At 38.6% G+C, this 17703-nt stretch overlaps 1 protein-coding gene across 5 annotated transcripts; it reads right to left on the bottom strand.

The window, feature by feature from the left end:
- Nucleotides 1-4: 4 nt before the first annotated feature.
- tpd52l1 (tpd52 like 1) lies at nucleotides 5-17427 on the bottom strand. 5 transcript variants are annotated; one of them, XM_074685025.1, is made up of 10 exons: nucleotides 17218-17427; nucleotides 15249-15347; nucleotides 11841-11861; nucleotides 10564-10682; nucleotides 10305-10453; nucleotides 7603-7704; nucleotides 4426-4440; nucleotides 3857-3895; nucleotides 3285-3345; nucleotides 5-2350 (listed from the first exon to the last, which is right to left on the bottom strand). In XM_074685025.1, the coding sequence occupies exons 1-10, from the start codon at nucleotides 17234-17236 to the stop codon at nucleotides 2228-2230; spliced, it is 747 nt and encodes a 248-aa protein (XP_074541126.1). In that variant the 5' UTR covers nucleotides 17237-17427; the 3' UTR covers nucleotides 5-2227. The 5 variants fall into 5 exon arrangements, with proteins under 5 accessions (XP_074541126.1, XP_074541127.1, XP_074541130.1 ...); XM_074685026.1 differs by lacking the exon at nucleotides 4426-4440 and having other exon boundaries at nucleotides 8-2350; nucleotides 17218-17426; XM_074685029.1 differs by lacking the exon at nucleotides 15249-15347 and having other exon boundaries at nucleotides 14-2350; nucleotides 17218-17423.
- Between the last annotated feature and the right edge of the window lie 276 nt (nucleotides 17428-17703).

The raw sequence follows: 17703 nt of genomic DNA, 5'->3' as shown, positions 1-17703 counted from the left end.
AATGAACAGGTTTCAAACTATTAATAAGTATGTTTTCTAACATTTTCAGTTAATTCTATGATGGGGGTATCAAGGAAAGATACAGAACTGCACTATCAGAATCAGAAATGTTTTCCTGAGGTGACGCTTTACCAAACAGTATTCAGTATATGTTGGTAATGTATTTTTATTGCAGTCAGTAACAACAGCATACTTGATATTCAGGTCTGCTGACAAAGCAAGACAACAGATGTCATTCAAAATAAGTTGCACATCAACACAAATACATTTGTACATAAGGTTGTTAGACTTCAGCTGTTTTATCATCGTCAGTACAAGTGTGTTAAGTGAAATCAGTCATCTGTCATGTTTGGTTTGATTAAAACACACACGCATTAGTCATAAATAGAGTTATTTATTACCCTGTACAATCATTTGTTTGAATGCAGATTTGAAGCATTGTTAGAAGGTAACGGTTACACCTTCAGGTGTTTTTAAAAACTTTATCATCCTTTGTGCAGTCTTGTCTTAACTCATGCACTTCTCAAATGGATGCAGAAGACAATAACTGACGTGGGGCGTCTTCTCAAACCACAAAAGAGAATAAAAACTTTAATCCATCAAAGACATAAAAAAAAACAAAGTTCAAAAACATGAACCAGATGATAGTTTGGAATCAGAATGGTGCTCTGAAAGAAGAAAACATGCACAAGTTTTTTAATCCTCCTCATTTAGTGACCCAAACCTTTTTTTATTTTACAGAGATGAAATAAAAAAACACTTCGATCCAAAGTAATTCATCTAAGATTTCTAAGTCACAGTGAAGGACTTCTTACAGCTGTGCTGTAGCTACAGTATGAAGTAGTACTACATTATACACATCAAATGTACAGTATTATAAATGCACTAAAGTCTGTTTTAAAATCAGTTAAATTGTGAAAGGTTAAAGATTTTCTATCCATAGTGTTTCATGAAACAATCAAAGATTTTCAATCTGCTACATCCTCATGATGCAGAAATCTAAGGGACAGTCTGAAAACGTCCCAAAACGGTTCATTCGAAAAATGGCAAGAGTTTTTTTTACAAGGTCTTCCTGAAATGATGAGGTCATTGTATAGGGATCTCCTAATTGACTACCTGATTTGCATATGGGGGGTGGGCCTCAAACACCAAGGTCTGTCCTCAGCTCTGCTGACAGTCCTGTAGATAGCTGGCAAATCAGAGGGAAGGGGGTTTGTTGAGCAGGGGGCTTTAAAGAGACAGCAACTAAAACAAAGTGTTTCAGATAAATGAGGTTTGTCTTAAACATAAGCTTGAAAAAAATTAATGTTTTTTATTTTTCATTTTTACTGACTGTTAATTATGTAAAGCTACTACTGTGGTACCACAGGGATGTTACAAAGCCTAAAAAGCACCCCCATCCCTCTTTTTAAAGTTGAAGTCTTAATTTCTACAAATAAAATTCCTCCTCTCAGTGATTCTGAGGGAAAACAACTTTGGAGCAGCTCAGGTGTTTTTTTTCCAGCATTTACTGTCAATTTGATGTCTTGCGTGTTAAAATGGATTAATTAAAACATGAGGAATGTACTTCAACAATACATTTACACACAAAGAAACCCAGTGTTTATACAAACTGAACTACACATGGTTAAGGAGACAGTGTTACAAGCTATTGCATTGATTAGGCTGTTCTTTAGAGTCGCCATCCTCATTGTTTCTATGACTATAATCCAGCATTTAGGTGGGCCCAAACCCAAGTTCCCAAATGTGTATACACACATAACACATGTTATAGGTATACACCAGTTAACTCAGGACTTCAGCTTGGGAGGGTTTCAGTTAAAAAGAGTTTAAAGCTGAAAAATTAGTTTTCAGAAAACCTACTGGGCTGATTTTGGAAAATTATTTAGACTGGATAATTAGGTCACCCTTTCCTTTGGCCAAGTTTTTGAAAAAATCTGGACTGCTTCTCCCCTCCTCCCTCTTCATCTACACCTTTATCTATAAGTGATGTGTTACATTTGTTTTGTCTCGCTTCCAAGCTCAAAAACGGCCCTGAATGTTCAGTGTAGCATAGTGTAAAATTTCTATCATGTCTAAAAGGTTTTTTTTTTAGCTGCAGAAAGGGAGATGTGATCCGTTGAAAGGAATTGGTAATGTATAAGTAGGACCCGTGTGTATACATGCTGATTGACAGCAGTGATCAGAGTTCCTGCTTGAAGTCCCACCTCCTGCTGTGGCTGCAGTTTTAACACGTCTTCTCAGCGCCGTCTGTCGTGGGGCTGGCGGGTGTGTCTTGAGAGCTGGCATTTGCGGCGGAGGAGAGGACGTCCTCAAAGCTGCCTCCAGATTCTGAAGCACCAACTTTTGTCTAAAAAAAAAATGCACAAAAATACATGCTGCAAGATAAATGTGACAACAACACTGAATAGCTCCTTAAAGAGCCTTTTTGGAACAGGTAGCTTACTGAAATGAAAACTTCATGTTGTGACATATTTTAAAACTTAATCAAACAAGTATCAGCAGTTTATTATTTCTGTTTCTAACCTCTTTGAAAACACTGCTGCCATGCTGGCACATAAACCAAAAATCAACCTATTGCCAAAAAGGATACTGACAAAGTCCAAAGATCATCATAAAGAGAAACTGTTTACAGACTCTGTTCCCCCTGTTTTACTTACCTTTTATACCACTGAGAAGAAGGAACCTGACCTGGTCCCACGTGTGGCCCTTAAAGCCTGATATCATGGCATACCCAGTTTGTTTTTTTTGTATGAGCTGGAACAATAAAAACTTATTCACACAGCCTTCTTAAATCTCTTCTTTACTTTTGTTGGCGCAACAACTGTTCTTTCAAGGAAACTCTCATCCTGCTCGTTTTCAGTCGTGTTACTCATGGTGATCGTTGCTGTGGAAAACGTAAACAAAGGCTCTTTTTGCAGTATGCTGTAACCCACTTCGCCTAACCTCTACCCCATGGCTGTAGCTACAAACATGCCTTTGAATTAGTCTTATTTCTGTCACTGGCTTTTGTTGGTCATGACAGCTTGTCTCATAATTCACTAGAAACATGTTACCAGGGCTTAAAATATGGTTGTTTTGGGGAATTAGTCCAGAAAAATAGAATTTTATTGTTAGTGCTTTTTTAACAAACTACTTGATAAAGCATGTCTCCACGGACTCTGTGCCCTCCATATTTCCCATATTTTTCAGCTGTGTTGTCTGACAAAGGAGGGAGAAATGCCCTAAAACATCATGTACAAAAAAAAGGCTTATTCTTCATCAGATGCAAACACACCGCTTACCTTGATGCTGGAAACTGTGTTCTCAACTTTCTCCTCAAAAGACTTGAAGCTGGGAGAGTTTCTGTCAGGAGAAAAGTTAAAAAACAAAACAAAACTGAAGTAACCGGGTGAGCTAATGTGTGAACACAGTAAAATTCAGGAAAAAGTGCAGGCAATAAGGAGAACTTGCGCTCCTCCTGTTTGTGGGCATCATTCAACCACTGTTTATCAGACATTTCAACTTTAAAAAACATTTCTGCATTTTTACAAATTCTAGATTTACCAAAGTTTTCTCATCAGGGATTTTATTCTTTGCTAAGAACCAAATGTCTAAAAACTGCAAAAGATCTTCACAAGACTGGCTGAAAAGATGAGGTCACCAAGGCCTGCCTGTTTTACTACCCTGAATTTTTCAAGTGCACATATATGAAAAGCATCTCTTATCTCAACATGTTTCAAGTCAGAGACTGAATTTATCAGAAACTCTGCTGAACAAAAGCAACTTTGCATCACATAATTAGCATCGTACAAAGACAGGAAATGTGTTCATCACCGCCCACACACATTGAAGACAAAGAGAGCAGAGTGGTTACCTCATGGCAGGCATGCTCATAGAGTGTCTGATAGAGTAGCTGTCCCCAGAGAGCGTGTGAGAGAGGAGGCAGCGATTAGCACAAAGCACACAAAGACAAAAAGACAGCAGCCTGTTAGAGGAAGAACCAGAGAGATTTAAGGTATATAAACTTATATATAGAGGAATATTTTAGCTGCTATATTAGTTTGATTCATCCATCTTCAACGGTCTGCTCCACACAAATAATGACATCTCTAAATGAAAGTGTGATCTGAGACCAGTTTAAGTCTGGATTAGCTGTTTTTTTGATGGTTTATGATACATGTTCCCATGAGCTTTAGAACGGCTAAAAATCCATCTGACATGTTTCTGTTCTGACACGGCTAACCTCAAACAGAATCAGCCGATTATGTGTGTATGTGTGTGTCCTTGTATGTATGTGCTTGGTATGTGACAGTGTGTGTTCTGTACCGACCGGTTAAAACTATCAGCTGATCTGACTCTGATCTGTTGAGATAAGACTCGCTGCCCGAGACTCCTGCGTTCCTGAACATTTTGAGGTATTTACGCAGCTGTTGGAGCTCTTACCCTATAGAGTTGGACCTTTGGTAAGCATGGAAAAGGATAGAAACATTTTAAGATACAGAAAATGTTTTTACAGTTAAAAACTCTAAAAGGTTAGCTAACACTGCTGTTTGAGGGAAGCAGAATGAAATCACACAACACTTCATTTCACTCACACACACACAAGCACATGCCAAAACTAGAGTTAACAGAATCAAAACACAAAGCACACAAATCAAATACTTTGCTCATCACACATTCATAAAAAGGCAAAGGAGTGAGTGAGAGTTGAACGAGGAAATGAGTCAGCATTTTTGAACGTCCACTTCCCCTGTCTCCAAAACAAAGAGTTTTCTGAGTGGGGTTTTTGTTCAGACGCCTGGCATGGAGTCAAAATTAAGAGCTTTTCAGGCCTTGTTCTGGGAACTGAATTACACCAGTTGATACCAAGCCCCTAAAATTCACAACTATTTACTCTTCAAAATTCAAAACTTACTAGGCTAATAAATATTAGAAGAGATCAAGAACTTTCTGTCACAGAAAAGCAGTGCTCTATTTTAATTTCTAGCATGTTACATCTTGTGTTCTGCAGGCTACATGACCTTATTGTAGGGATGCACGATATTGGATTTTTGCCGATATCTGATATGCTGATATATCGAAACCCCTTTTGGCCGATACCGATTCCGATAATCACAAGTGTGTTTGTTTTTTTCACTGTAAAGAAAGCTAAGTCTATCCTGTACTGGAATTTATATGTTACTCTTATTGTGACGGTCTTATTTGCTTAAGAAACACACATAAAACAAGACAAAAAAACATTTGATTTTACCATAAATAAGAAATGTATAATTTTTTCAAACTCAAGACATTCAGTATTGAAATACAGAAAAATAATTTCTTCAGATCACATGAACTTTAAATGTACAATGCATTTTTAAACATAACCAAGTTGCATTTGATTATTTTAGAGCTACTGTAACAACCTGGTGACAGACACAGAGCTCTGCAGTGCAAATAAATGAAGTGCTACATTTTATTTAAGGAGCTTATTTTTCAGATGGAAAATAATAATAATCCTAACTGAATAGCACCTTATCGGCTGTGCATATCGGAAGAAATTTTCATATCTGCCGATACAATAAATGTGTTTTTAAGCTTTTATCAGCTGATACCGATATTGTGCCGATAATATTGTGCATCCCTACCTTATTGTACTCATTCTGTCGGCACTACTAACCAAAACCAAACCTGTATGAAACCCACTCTGTCCTTCACTCCTCCACCTCAGGATTGTTGATGGATCATTTTAGTTTGCTCTTTCTGCGAATGGTTCACTTACTGTGAAGTAAAATTATCTGGATGAATTGCACTCAAAGTGCTGTTAAACCCTCTGTTCACACAGCCTCCACCACACTGAATTAAAAAAAACCTTGAATCAGACTGGATTGAGATTATCAAAGTCCTCTGTGTGTCCTGAACGGTGGATAAGTTACCCTCAAACTTTTCCTTCAAAATTACAGACATAGTTGATTCAGGATATACAAAAAAACACTCCCCACAACGATAACAAATTATTGGTAGGGATGCACTGATCCAACTTTTGTGGTTCTGATACCGATACTGGTAAAAAAAAACTAAAAGGCATAGAGCTGTTTGCTTGGATTGGCACCATGGATCTCTCCCTACCAATACCGATTGAGGGGCACCGATACATTGATAACCGATACCACCGATTGGTTGGTGCAGCCCTAATTATTGGTTGACAGTATGGCCTGGCGGTTTGGTTAGGTCACTCAGTCAGCCCATGTTTGGGGCTCCTTTCCCACATGTCACTCCTGACTCTCACCTTGCTTCCTGCTCCATCCGTTGCCATATCCTCTCTGAATTAAAGCGTAAAGAACAAGATGGGATCCAACTTTTTTTGGTCCCGATACAGATACTGATACCTGGGCTTTGACTATTAGCCGATACCGACTCTGATCTGATACAAGTGTTAAATAATAACCTGCATGCCCTACTGTGGGATAAGATTAGTAATGTTTTGAGCAAAAGACATAAAATGGGTGTATATGGAATTACCTGGTTGAAATTTATTTAAACTAGAACTGTTAAAATGTTAAACAGAATTTTGGTTAAAACAAAGCTTTAGAACTTGTGGAAATGACAATTCAATTTTAAATGTAGACTAAATCATAGTTTAGCCTTAGAGTCAAGTTTGGACCAATCCTTTCCCACCGATGAAGGGCTGTAACAGGCTGATACCTGATACCAGGACCAGATCGGTGTATCTCTACAAGAACCCTGAAGTCCCTTCTAATGATTTGATGGTGGGATTTTTTTTAAAACTCATTTGGGATCCATATTTCTGTCAGTGCAGTCATAATGAGGTCTAACAGGTCATGAATCTTGACACAGGACAGGTTATCTTAATAAACATGTAAATCTTAATAACTAAAGATGATCAAAGAATAGAAATCAGTTTTCATGCAAAGCACACTCCAACTAAAACCACTGCAAAAAGTAAACACATGCTTCCTGTGCGCGCCTGAATCAAACCCAAACCAGAGGAACATACCTCCGAGGGAACAGAAACTCTAAACCAACCATGCTGCAATGACCAAAAATAATACATTGTTTCCTTTCTGCTTTTTATATTCAAAATCAATTAACAGCAGAACATACATTCACTTCCTTATTAATCATTAAATATAGCAACTGTGGACACCTTACCTTGATTAATGTGATACACATATTACCTAAGTATCCAACACTTAGACCCATACATTTGTTCTCTATCTCTTCCTTTTACACACGCAGTACTCTCTTTATTTCCATGTGTCACACTGCAGGCTCACACACTTGTGCTGGATTTCAGCATCTCAAACAGACACAGAGAGGCAAAGAGACAAAGCAGGAGAAAGATTTGCCTCTGGCCCTTCAGCTCCCACAGAAAGCAGCTTAATGTGGGCTTACATAATCTCAACTTCTCCTGAGCTGGATAAAGCAAGAGTCAAAAATCTGCCTCTCTGAGAGACGAGGACGGGTAGCACAAAAGAATAAAAAACATGCATCAGTGCCGAAAGCTGGGTTCGGAACATTACAAAGCGAAGTCAGTGTGCAGCTTGTGTCCCTGTCGTCTACACGAGAAATCATCCGTTAACACAGATAACATTAAAGAGAAATCACATTACTGTGTACCTCATGTCTCCAAATTTTCTGGTGATGGCGCTGCCCAGAGTGCTGAAGGCTGCTGAGGTTTTCTGTCCTGCTGTGGACAGCGTCTCTGACGTCTTCTTATAGCTGGAAAAAGAGAGCACACGTTTCATTCAGCCACACGTACTTGAACCAAAGCGTGACCTTTCAGTGGACCTTTTTAACAAATGTGCACATACAGATGACAATAGGGGAGGCAGACACAGTGTAAATAAATAAACAAAATAAATGGGATCATTATGGTGAAGCAGATGTTCAGGCTGGTCATTATTATCATTATATCACTCAGGATATATGGTGTGTTTTTGGTTTAAGGAGAAAAAAAGCAAAAAAATAAAACATTATCCAAAAATCAGCATCAACAGTTCAAGCTTGTAGCCAAGATCAGATTTATTTTACATAAGGGGTCAATGTTTAGAGAAAATTAGCAGGGCTGAAGGATTTTGGAAAATAATCTAATTGCGACGAGTAATGAGATGAATTGTAATGAGATGAATTGAAATGAATAACATATCTTTATTTAGCTATAAGAGGGGTGGCCAACCTGCGGCTCAGGAGTTGCATGTGGCTCTTTGCCTTTCAGCGACTCTTCGATCCACTCATAAAAATATATATAAAGTTAAGAGTAGTGATGTGCCGATCAATCTAAAATATAGATATACTGATGCCAATGTTGGGATCAGTGTTGATCAATGTTTAGGTGTACAGATTGATAATTAAGTTTCAGTTTCTCTTCTCTAGTACAAATTTAAATACACTAAAAAACATAATAAATCTTGCTTTGAAAATTGGAAATGTATTGATTTTCATTTCATGTCACTTTGTTAATGTGTGAGTATAAGTGTGTCTGTAAGACCCTGTGTGTGACATGGCTCTTTGTATTACCACGGTCATTTTTGTGGCTCTTGGTTGGCCACCCCTGAGCTATAACAATCACAGCAGAATACTGTCTGATTGATTTAATTTCAAACCTTCTAGACATGCAATATAATTATCATTAATTACCTTAAATAAAATCAGAGAAAGGAACAAAGCACTGCAGAGCAACAGGCCTGGTATTAACAATGATTTGAAAAATAACCATGAATCTTCTCCTCTATGAATCCGACACTAATTAAAATGCAGAAATGTAAATAAGACCAAATCTCTGGCTCAACCACTGAAATATGTCAACATGTGGGATTTTTACAATTGGAAAATTGTATTCTTTTACATTGCGATGTCAGTTTATGTTCAATTAATTGTTCAGCCCTTCCAACTAGTCATGTTATAACTCATAACTGATAAATAACTGACACATTTTTACCTCACTTTTACTGTAGCTACTCCCTGTGACTCTTTCTCACTGCAAGTCAAGCTACCCACTGAAAGCCTGTTTTTTTTTTTTTAATTAAGACTTTATAACAGAGCTACTGGCTGACTGAGGCACACACACACATTCATACACACACATGCTCTGATGATCACAGATAAAAGAAGCAAAACTAAGGATGTTCTGAGTTGGTTTGTGGAGAAAGTCACTGAACTGAAACCAAGTTTTCACACAGCTATATGACAGGATATGCAAAGTGAGAGCAGTGTGTTCCCCTTTTAATATTTTCCAGTTTTATTTCAAGAAGCCAGACTTCCTCTCTTCTTTACAAATGTTTGCCCTTCCTGGGGAAAACCTTTTCACATTAGCACTAGAAATGTAGCAACTTAACAACAGCTGCAGTCCTGTAATACACACAAATTCTGAATTAAGATGGGTTAAATCTCTGTTATCTAAAATTGTGTGACAGGTGCAGTACAGTTATGACTTGGCAAGAATATAAACTTTGAAATGACCAAGCAAATGTATGCTGATACGTTCTGTATGAGTGCTTTAAATAAGTGGTCAACATTATTTTAGTGCCTTTTGTCACTCTTTAAACTACTACTGAGGATGAACGTTTCAGCTGTGTTCATGTTTTTCTTGTAATTTATTTATTTTTGTCATGAGTTGCAGTTCCCCTTGGTGTCTCTCAGTCCTGGTCTATTATAGATGAGGATGACAGAGTGTGTGTGTGTGTTGTGTGTGTGTGTAAGGTGATCTTGAGGTTGAAGTGTAACTGGATAAGAATGGAGCCCTCTGAAGACGTCCTCTCGCTCCTCTCTGTCTGAGTGAGTGCTCACAGCTTGTGGTCTCATGTGGAAATGAGGTAATTTCTCTACAAGCTTGAAAAAAAACCCCTCCAGGATTAAACCCTATCTACATTTGGTGAAACACTGTGGATGTGAACAAGAATAATAGAAAAGTTATTCATTAATGTGTTTTCGTCATAGCCAGGGGAGAGAAGGTTGAATTGGATTTGCTTGTACAGTACACCTCAGATTACACATTATCTTTCCCAGGGACGAGGTCAATTATAGCCTTTAGCCTTTTGTTTTGTTTTTAATGAGGTTTAAACCCAAGCATGACCAAGATAACAAACCTGCATTGTAGCTAGCTGCAGTGGATTATGTCTTTTTAATTGTGTTGTTGATATCTGTGTTTCAGGTAGTAGTTCCTTTATGCTGCAGCACCTGCTCTGCTCTGTGTGTGTTTGCCTATTTTTGTGAGTCCTCTAAAGGGCACCCATATTGACAGCAAACAGGACACTTCATGTGTCATTTGCTAAAGACTGAAACACACTTTCATCTGTTCGCTGCCACTCCAGCACACTCACGCTGTGGAGGTCTGCATGTCGTGCCAGCCTCTGCTGAAGTTGTTCTTGAGCTCGCTCAGCGTGGTCATGCCCAGCTTCTGTCTCAGATCTGCATGCTGCTTCTCTTTGGATGACAAAACCTGCCTCAGGGTGCTAATCTCCTCCTCCAGCTGGACACAAAAAGACACATGGAGATATAGAAGAAACATCCCTTCATGTTTGACTTCTATCAACATGTCTGGTGCGGTTAAGTGGTGATTGAAATGTATTTGAAGCGTACTTTAGCTAGTTCCTGCTGAATCTCCTCCCTCTCCTCCTCCGTCATGCCCGAGTTGTTTAAGTTGACTTCAGACACAAGATCCTCATCGGCCTCTCTCAGGGGCTCAGAGTCCAGATTACCTGAATGATAATTACAGGTACAGTTAATTCAAACTTTAATCTGAGACAGCATAAAAGCAACAGATGGATGATGCAGCTCCCCTGTGAACGATGCCAGCTTTCTGACATTTGTCCTGTCTCCATGACAGTCTCTACATATGTCTGTCTGTGTTCCTCAGTGTCTGACTGCATCTTTGTCTGACAGTTATGTAAGCTGTGGCTGGAGCCTGCAGAGCTGTAATCTGGATTTACTGACATGGATTATCTTCCTTTACACTGCTAACGATCACTACAAACTGCACCCCACACAAACAAACGAGTTGCTTTTTAAATCTAAAGTTGGCTATGAATTTAAAGCTGGAAAGACCTTTTTATTGAACACATCTTAAATCAAAATAAAAAAAAAACTGCTTTTTCTAAGTTACTATTCTTATTTAAAGATGTACAAAAAAGCTGATATGCCTCCCAAAACAATAAAAGTAACAGAATTTGATGCTTTACAAATAATTTGAAGCTTGTATATTTACCTGAAAATAATGCAAAGATAACATATAAAACAGTAAAACTAAAAATATATTGTTTTATGAAAAGTGTATGATAATTTTGAATATTATGTGAGCAACAGGTTTCCAAACAGCTGGGACAAGATATAAAAAGGCTGAGTCGCTCAAAAGTTAAGATAGCAAGAAGTACAGCTGCACTCTGTGAGACTGCATGAGGGGACAGACCACACAAAAATGAGCACTTTGTTTCGCAATAAATCCTATATAAAAATCTGTTTATTTCACATTAAATAGAGACACATTTGTAGGGAACACTGCATTTGTGTGATGAAAGGCAGAGCTGAGTATGCGAGTTGAGCATGAAAAATTAGTCAGATACAGTATCCCCCAGCTGAAGTTTCAGAAAGGTGGATTGGGCTCGAAGTGCCATGACTTTGTGGCCCAACAAAAACAACAAACATGGAGTAAAGCAACATGTGAACAGATTTAAACATAGGCATGACCTTTTTTATATTTTCTCATATTTGCAAAGAGGAAAAAAACATTCAAATGATGACCCACATCACCAGATAACAACAGCAAGACAAAACATAAAAGATACAAATGTAGGTAACAGTGTCACTTTAACCAGTAGAAAAACAGTTTTATGTGAATATGCAAAATAGTTGTACTGTACCTGCTCTGAGACGTCCTCTCTCTTATTGTAGAAGCAGTAAAAGACAGATGAGGAAGAGTGAGGTTATTAAGGCCTGGAGGAAGTTAGAAACGCTAGGCTAGTCTAGCTAACGGCAAAAGGAAAAAAAACAAACACAACATGCAGCAGTCAAAAGCAGACTCTACAGGGAGCTATTTCAGCACACGGTACACAGCAGCAAGGCAATCAGTTTTTTAAAGCCCTGTGACTCAGTTAGATGTTTTTCATGACTGTTAAAGTGAAAAGAGAAGGGCTTAGATCATATCTTTCTTCCAGTTCACCATGCCTCAAAAAGTTCAAACTTCAGGAAGACCATCAGATTATTTTCTGCTAGTGTACATTACAAAATCTGTTGTGTATTGCTCTAAAATAAAACATGCTAAAATCCAGAAAGAGTGGGATGCAACATGCTAAACTCACACAACAACCAACAACAACAGTTAAATTAGTTTTCCTAATATGTTTTTTTCCTCCTGTTATTGAACGATTTTCCCCCTCATAGCTAACCGGCTATATTGCGAGCAGCCACAGGTCATTTGATGGCTAACTAGGTACATTTTAGCTAACCTTGGTTTCTTCACACCCAATGCAGGTTTTTATGGTTTCTGTAACAGACATGTTTTAATAGCTAACTTTTAACTAACTTTGTTTGCTTCACAGCTAAGACAAGATTCTTAATAGCTAAGCGAAGTCTAGTCTTTGTAAACAAAGGTTTAATATAAGCTAACAAAAGTGTCGTGACTGCTGACTAGTTTTCCTATAAGTTAACACCAGTTTGTTTTTATAGCTGCAGGTTGTCTTCTGGCAAAGTGTGTTTCCTTTGTAGTTAAGAAGATATCTTTGAGCGACTGGCTTTCATTTTGGTAAGTACCATTTCCTTGATGATTAAATATGATACCATAATAGATAGGGCTGTTTTTTGTTAGCTAAAGAGGTTAAATTAAAAAAAAAAAAAAGGGAAAGAGTTGGTTTTTTTTTTTCAGATGTCAAAGGATTTGAGGTCCAAATGACCCCTGGGCAGCAAGAGGGTTAAGACCATTGACTTTGTGTTAAACTGACTTGATGCAGTGACCCAAGGTTGTTAGACTGGGAGGGGTTAAACATGGCAGGGGCATAGTTTGAAGCAAAGTCAAGAGAATTTAGTAAAAAGGTTCAGTACAGATAATTTAACACCTGTTTTCTTTTGATTCTTTTTATGAAGTTGATTTACTTTGCTTGAGAAACTGTCCTTGTATTTCACCAGTGTACTCTCAACTCATTGTGTTATTTTGTTGTGAGCAGCACTGAGGGTCTATTGTGCTTTAGTAGAACGTTCAACATAATGATTTCATGTGACGTGAAAAACTTAATCACTGAGACCTTGAATCTTAGTTTGCACAAACTAATGTTCTAAGCTTAGTTGACTTACTTTGCCAATTATTCCCAATATATTTAATTTTAAATTGGTCAGTACATTGACAATTGAGATGTTTGTCAATTCAGAAAGTCTGAAAATGTTCAACTGTGAAGCTAATCAGGCCTTAAAACACTGTTTTGCTGTCATTCAAATATTGAAGTAACAAATTATTTGTTAGCTTGTTTTTAGCTGAACAGTTCCTCTGAATCCTGATCCATACTGTAAGCATTATACAGGATTTAAACACTAAGGTCCTAATTGCCCTAAATACTTACCCTGGAACCAATAACTTCTCAACAACCACTCCTAGCATGCACAGTGGTTCATTTCATTTTTTGATTGAGGTTTCTTTAAGTTTTATTTAAGCCAGTACACAACGCTTTGAGGACCAGTTTGTCTCAGAATTACATGTAATGGGTATTTCTTGGCCTAAGGTAGACTGAATCAAAAAAAGAAAACATGTCGAGCTGTTACCCAATCTGCCAATTGGATTTAGTTCCTCTAAATTGCTATCACCCTAGCTTACCAGATAAAACACAAAGTACACGACCGGAGTGTCCTCAGTGGAAGCCGTAAACAAACATCAACTGCGTTTGTCAACTATGACTAATCACAAAATAGACAGCAGTGAACACAGAATGATATTAAGGCAAAAAAAGCCGTTCTGTTATACACACCAATACAGACTAATTAGCACTTTGTTCTTTTCTATGAAGTCTATTGTGCTAAACACCACAAGCAGCTAAAGACAGTCTATTCTACCAGTCTAGCTTACATCCCTCTTCATCTGTACCTTCCAGCTTCATGTCCCAGCTGTCGGACTGGAACCTCGATGTCTGATCACTGGGATCACTCACTAGTGAAGTTTGACAGCTCTCTGACAGATACGTCCCGTTTTGGTCCACTGACATTGCTTCTTCACCATTTGACTTCCTTTTTACTGACTTATCAACCCGGGAAAACAAACCCTCATTCAAACCTAAAAAGAATTAAAGGTCATTAAAGCGTCATTAAAGCGTCATTATGGTTAATTAAACAGTTAATGCTTCATTTTATATCATGAGGGGTGAATTCTCTTTTAGTGGTATTGTAGTTTCACTGACAGAAAGAGCAAAGCCTGATTGAGTGATTGATGAGTGGCCTTGAAAATCCAGTCAACAGGAAGTTTGTGAACAGAACAGACACCTAGTTGATGAGCTTTAAGGAAGTCATCTGAGACTCAGTGTTCTGGTAATAAACTGTGCATAGACAGTACACAAAGTTTATCATTAGCATTACACTCTGCTTTTTGAAAAGACTTTCAGAAATGCCATCCTAATGGTGGTCATCTCCACAAGCTGGGGAATAACTTTAAAGCAGCCATTTAAAAACAAGCGCTTGACATCAGAGACACCATGCTCACTTCTTTAAGCAGAAGTCTGGTGCAGTGGTCTGAATCCATGTCCTAGATTCTGGTCCTCATGCATCAAATTATCTGTATATCTGGGCCTAGCAGCCCCAGATTCATGGTCTTTTACACTGTGCTGGCATGATGCAAAATAAAATTACTTAACAAAATATTAACAATACATTGTTGGCAGAGGTTTTTTTTTAGATAGAAGCTTCCACCAAACACGAAAGAAAGGCCAGAGAGGCACATTTTGTCTGTTCTAGTTTCAAATTTGGATCCTGAAAATTATTTTTATTTTTACATTTTACAAATCTGAAAATAGCATTTTAACATTATTTAACATTGACCTGATCTCAGCCCTGCTAGCTTGTCTAAATCTAACGTAAGACATCACTCGCACACCATCCTGATTATAAGATGAATCCAATAAGGAAGCTTCGCTGATCCCAAAGTAAAAATCCAGGTATCCTCCAATAACCCAAGTGAGTGATGTCCCAAGCCAAACACACACGCTCCAACATCACTTCCTCTGATCTGATTTAGTGATTTGGTGCAGATTTAGCTTTTTTTTTTTTTTTCCTAATCTGGGAGAGTTGAGTCTTACCCTGCTCTCCCTTGTGTGTGGATGAGTTAACCCACTCTGCTTCGGGACCCATGCTGCCCCAGTCCACCACTGCTTCACTCAGAACACTAGAGTACAACTCTGCAGCAGAGCAAGGCAGCAGGGTGAAAAGGGGAACAAGAAGACTGGTTATGAACACACACACTCACACTCACAAAATGTTGTTTCTCTTGGGTCCATTCTGGCCCAACAAGAGACTGAAAACAGCTTTCTTTTCATTTTCTGGGCTGGTCTTTGGCAGCTTATTCCACTCTGTGTTTGCAAAGGAACAGGAAGTCTGGCTTTTTGACCCTTTGTGGCACACTTATGACACTGATCTTTGAGCTGTTCAAACAGGATTTACCTGATTTTTGCCACTAAAAAACTGTGTTGAGATTCAAAACAAACTAAAAAGCAGAATTGCGCTTTGCACTTAGAGAGATCTTCCAAAACTTTAAAACAGTCAAGCCACAACATTGAGAAATCCCAGAGCTCCAGTCGCAGACCAAATCACATTACGACATGTTCTGAGCAGAGCAGGAGGAAGCAGACTACTTTCATATTTCCAGATTTGTTTAGACCAACTGGTAAATCTTCTTTTTGAGGAGGATAAGGGTCACAGAAATCTGCGTTGAGCATAAACATGAAGGCTGGATGGCAGTAACATTCAAACGTGTATTCTGCTTAATGATCCTATTGCTTAATCTGATGTGTTTCATGGGGTTTACCTTTGTCAATCAATAAAAAGAGAATTTAACATACATTATAATGCTCCCAATCTCTATCTTTCTATCTTCTCTGTCTCTGCCCCTTTCCTTTCCTTGCCCATGGTTGAATACCTCAGGTCACAAGACTCCTATTTGGCTCACTGGTCATGTGGCTATGCTAAATCAGAGGCCTGGGGATGGTCATATGGCTGCAAAATCAATTTGAAGTTCTTCAGGCCAAATTGTCTGCACTGTAACTTGCTGTATTTGAAATTTGGACTTTTCAAGATTAAAGTGTGAGTTGTGCATGAAAAGGACCAGCTGACCCTGAGTTAACCACAGGTAAACATTCGGACCTGGAATGCAAAGGAATGTAATTAACCAGCAGTTTGAACAAACGGTGCCTTCATCCCACTCACTGCACTGACGTGGGAGTCTGCGCATGCCTCGTTTCTGCTAACATCACTACCTGTCATGAAACACAGCCTGGATCAAATAACAAGAGACAGAAGTAAAGACCTCGTACTATGAAGAAAAAAAAACAGGATTACATGTTTTACCTGTTCTCCAAAGGTGGGCCCTGAAAACATTTGGGGTTATAATGTCATGTGTGGTAACTTAATGAAAATGGTTAGACCAATGTTGGAATCTTCTAGATGGTAACATTGCAGGTATATTTCACACATCAACAGAAAACAACACTTGAGTGAAAAGTCATGCATTTAAAAACTGCTCAGGTAACAGTATCCTGCTACAAGGCTTCACCCAATCTGGAATTTCCCTGATGTCTTAAATAAACAATAAGTCAAACCTGCACAACACCTGCCACAGGCCTGACACATCAGATCTGCAGACTGCTTCAACTCCAGCGTTACAGCCTTTCAAAATAAACGCAACTTTGTGAATGAAAACAGAGGGATAAAAGAATTTATGACACATGGTAATCCACAGGAAACGACTCATCTCAGTTGAAATAGTCTGCTCAGGGAGAAATACATCAGTGACACATATCAAAGTTTGACCACAGCACCAGCAGAGTTGTGCTGTAAGTGATTGATCATTTATATTTTAATTTGATTAAATATATACTTTCCATTCCTTTACGCTCAAAGCAGTGACGTCTGCAATCAGCCCTCATTCAGTTCAGCTCATTATCAGATCAACAGCCAACAAGCAGCAAACGCACCGGCTGTTTCTGACTCGCTGTTTCTTACTTTCAAAAACAAAACTCTTGTTTGTATTCTTATGAACCGTTACTGACTCACCTTGTTGTCTGGTCTCCATCACTAACAGTCAGGTTAACTTCCCAAATAACCTCCTGAAGCAGCACTCGGTCGCAGCACCCTACCGACAGGTCAATGTGGAGGCTACTCGGGTTTCCACGGCTGTCACGCGCTGGACCAGCTCCCAGGCGGAGCCCTGAGCACGAGCCAATGAGCTCGCGCTGTTCTAAGGCGCTCAATTCACTAACCGGACACAGTTCCTGACAGTCATGTGTGCTCATTGGACACAGGAGCAGGAGTTTATCTATCGTGACGAGAAACGAGCACTGCCGCCTCCGGCAAGGACTTTAAATAAACAACTGTTTATAACAGCATCTGTAATTCGACTGATCCTTATCAAAATATTACTACCATCCTACCATCCACACGTGTCATTTCAGAAATGAGCAACGTTATTCTTATAAACTGTAATGACGTAACCTTTTCCTTTTCAATTGGCTGCGAGTTATACAGTTATATTATTCTTGA

This window comes from Halichoeres trimaculatus, unplaced genomic scaffold, assembly GCF_033239565.1.
Source record: "Halichoeres trimaculatus isolate MK-OKI-2021-1 unplaced genomic scaffold, fHalTri1.1 fHalTri1_scaffold_13, whole genome shotgun sequence".
Taxonomy (NCBI): Eukaryota; Metazoa; Chordata; class Actinopteri; order Labriformes; family Labridae; genus Halichoeres; species Halichoeres trimaculatus.
The sequence above is the reverse complement of the archived record's forward strand: the minus strand, read 5'-3'. Positions and strand labels throughout refer to the sequence as shown.

Coding starts and splice junctions, on each gene's coding strand:
- tpd52l1 (XM_074685025.1), bottom strand. Junction 11,862..15,248: donor CACACACAAGGGAGAGCAGG/GTAAGACTCAAC, acceptor TTCTACAATAAG/AGAGAGGACGTCTCAGAGCA. Junction 10,683..11,840: donor GAGAGGACGTCTCAGAGCAG/GTACAGTACAAC, acceptor ATTATCATTCAG/GTAATCTGGACTCTGAGCCC.